The sequence below is a fragment of the Pterocles gutturalis genome, unplaced genomic scaffold (genome assembly GCF_000699245.1).
Source record: "Pterocles gutturalis isolate BGI_N339 unplaced genomic scaffold, ASM69924v1 scaffold18328, whole genome shotgun sequence".
In the NCBI taxonomy this organism is placed as follows: domain Eukaryota; kingdom Metazoa; phylum Chordata; class Aves; order Pterocliformes; family Pteroclidae; genus Pterocles; species Pterocles gutturalis.
This window is the reverse complement of record NW_010118462.1, coordinates 3,662-4,497: the sequence shown is the minus strand read 5'-3', so window position 1 is coordinate 4,497 and position 836 is coordinate 3,662. Positions and strand designations below refer to the sequence as shown.

The 836-nt window shown below is 66.4% G+C and overlaps 1 protein-coding gene across 1 annotated transcript in view; it reads left to right on the top strand.

Annotated features, from left to right (window-relative positions):
- Positions 1 to 836, top strand: part of TRIM65 (tripartite motif containing 65) — a gene marked incomplete at both ends in the record, with an annotated part of 3,477 nt that overhangs the window by 792 nt on the left and 1,849 nt on the right. Inside the window, 2 exon segments of the mRNA XM_010076214.1 lie at positions 2 to 181; positions 470 to 550. Of these exon segments, the coding sequence (XP_010074516.1) occupies positions 2 to 181; positions 470 to 550 (261 nt within the window).

The window sequence follows — 836 nt, the reverse complement described above, 5'->3', positions numbered from 1 at the left end:
CATCCGCAGGAGTTCCCCCTGCTCCCATCTCTGGAGAGCCCCGAGGCGCTGCCCCTCGTGGAGTTCGACGCGGCCGGCATGGTGGAGCCCATCGCTGAGATCCTCACCAACATCTCCCGGCTCCTGCTGGAGGACCTGCCCGGCTCTGTGGACCCCAAAGCCCCTGACCCCCCCAGCCCAGGTAACCCCTCTGCTCGCAGGGACACCTAAAGGGCTCTGGGTCACCCTGAACCACAGCCTGGCCCAGCGGCCAGGCACAGGGGGTTGGGATGGGGACACATGTCTGCTGTTCAGCAGACAGGTATCGATGGAGCGGGATGAGCTGGGCAGCTTCCCGGTGACCCCAGCTGCTGTGGCACATCCTGCTCCCAGGCATGGATATGAGGGATTTCCTCTTCCTCCCTCTGAAGCCGGGAAGGGACAAGTTTTGAGGGGCATCACTCACGTTACCTGTCTCCGTCCTCCACAGGCCCAGTGCAGCCCCAGGGGCTGGTGGTGAAGGCGGTGGAGCCTCTCCCTGGGTGCCAGCTCCGAGCTGAGCTGCTGAAGGGTGAGAAGCACAGGGGGGGGATGTGGGCATGGCACCCCCCAGGGGCTGCAGCAGGCAGCGATGTCACCAAGCCAAGCTGTCCCCAGGGAGGAGGGCGGTGGGGGGGCTCCTTCCCTGGCTCCCCCAACGTCTCTCCCTAAATGTGGAGGACCATGGTGCAGGGCTGGGGTGGAGGGGCTGGGGGACACTGCACGGCCAGGAAGGGGCTGGTTAGGGGGTCAGCAACCCCCAGGGACTGCTTCCCCATGGGAACTGGGGCTGCCAGTGCCCGGCACTGGGTCGGCCG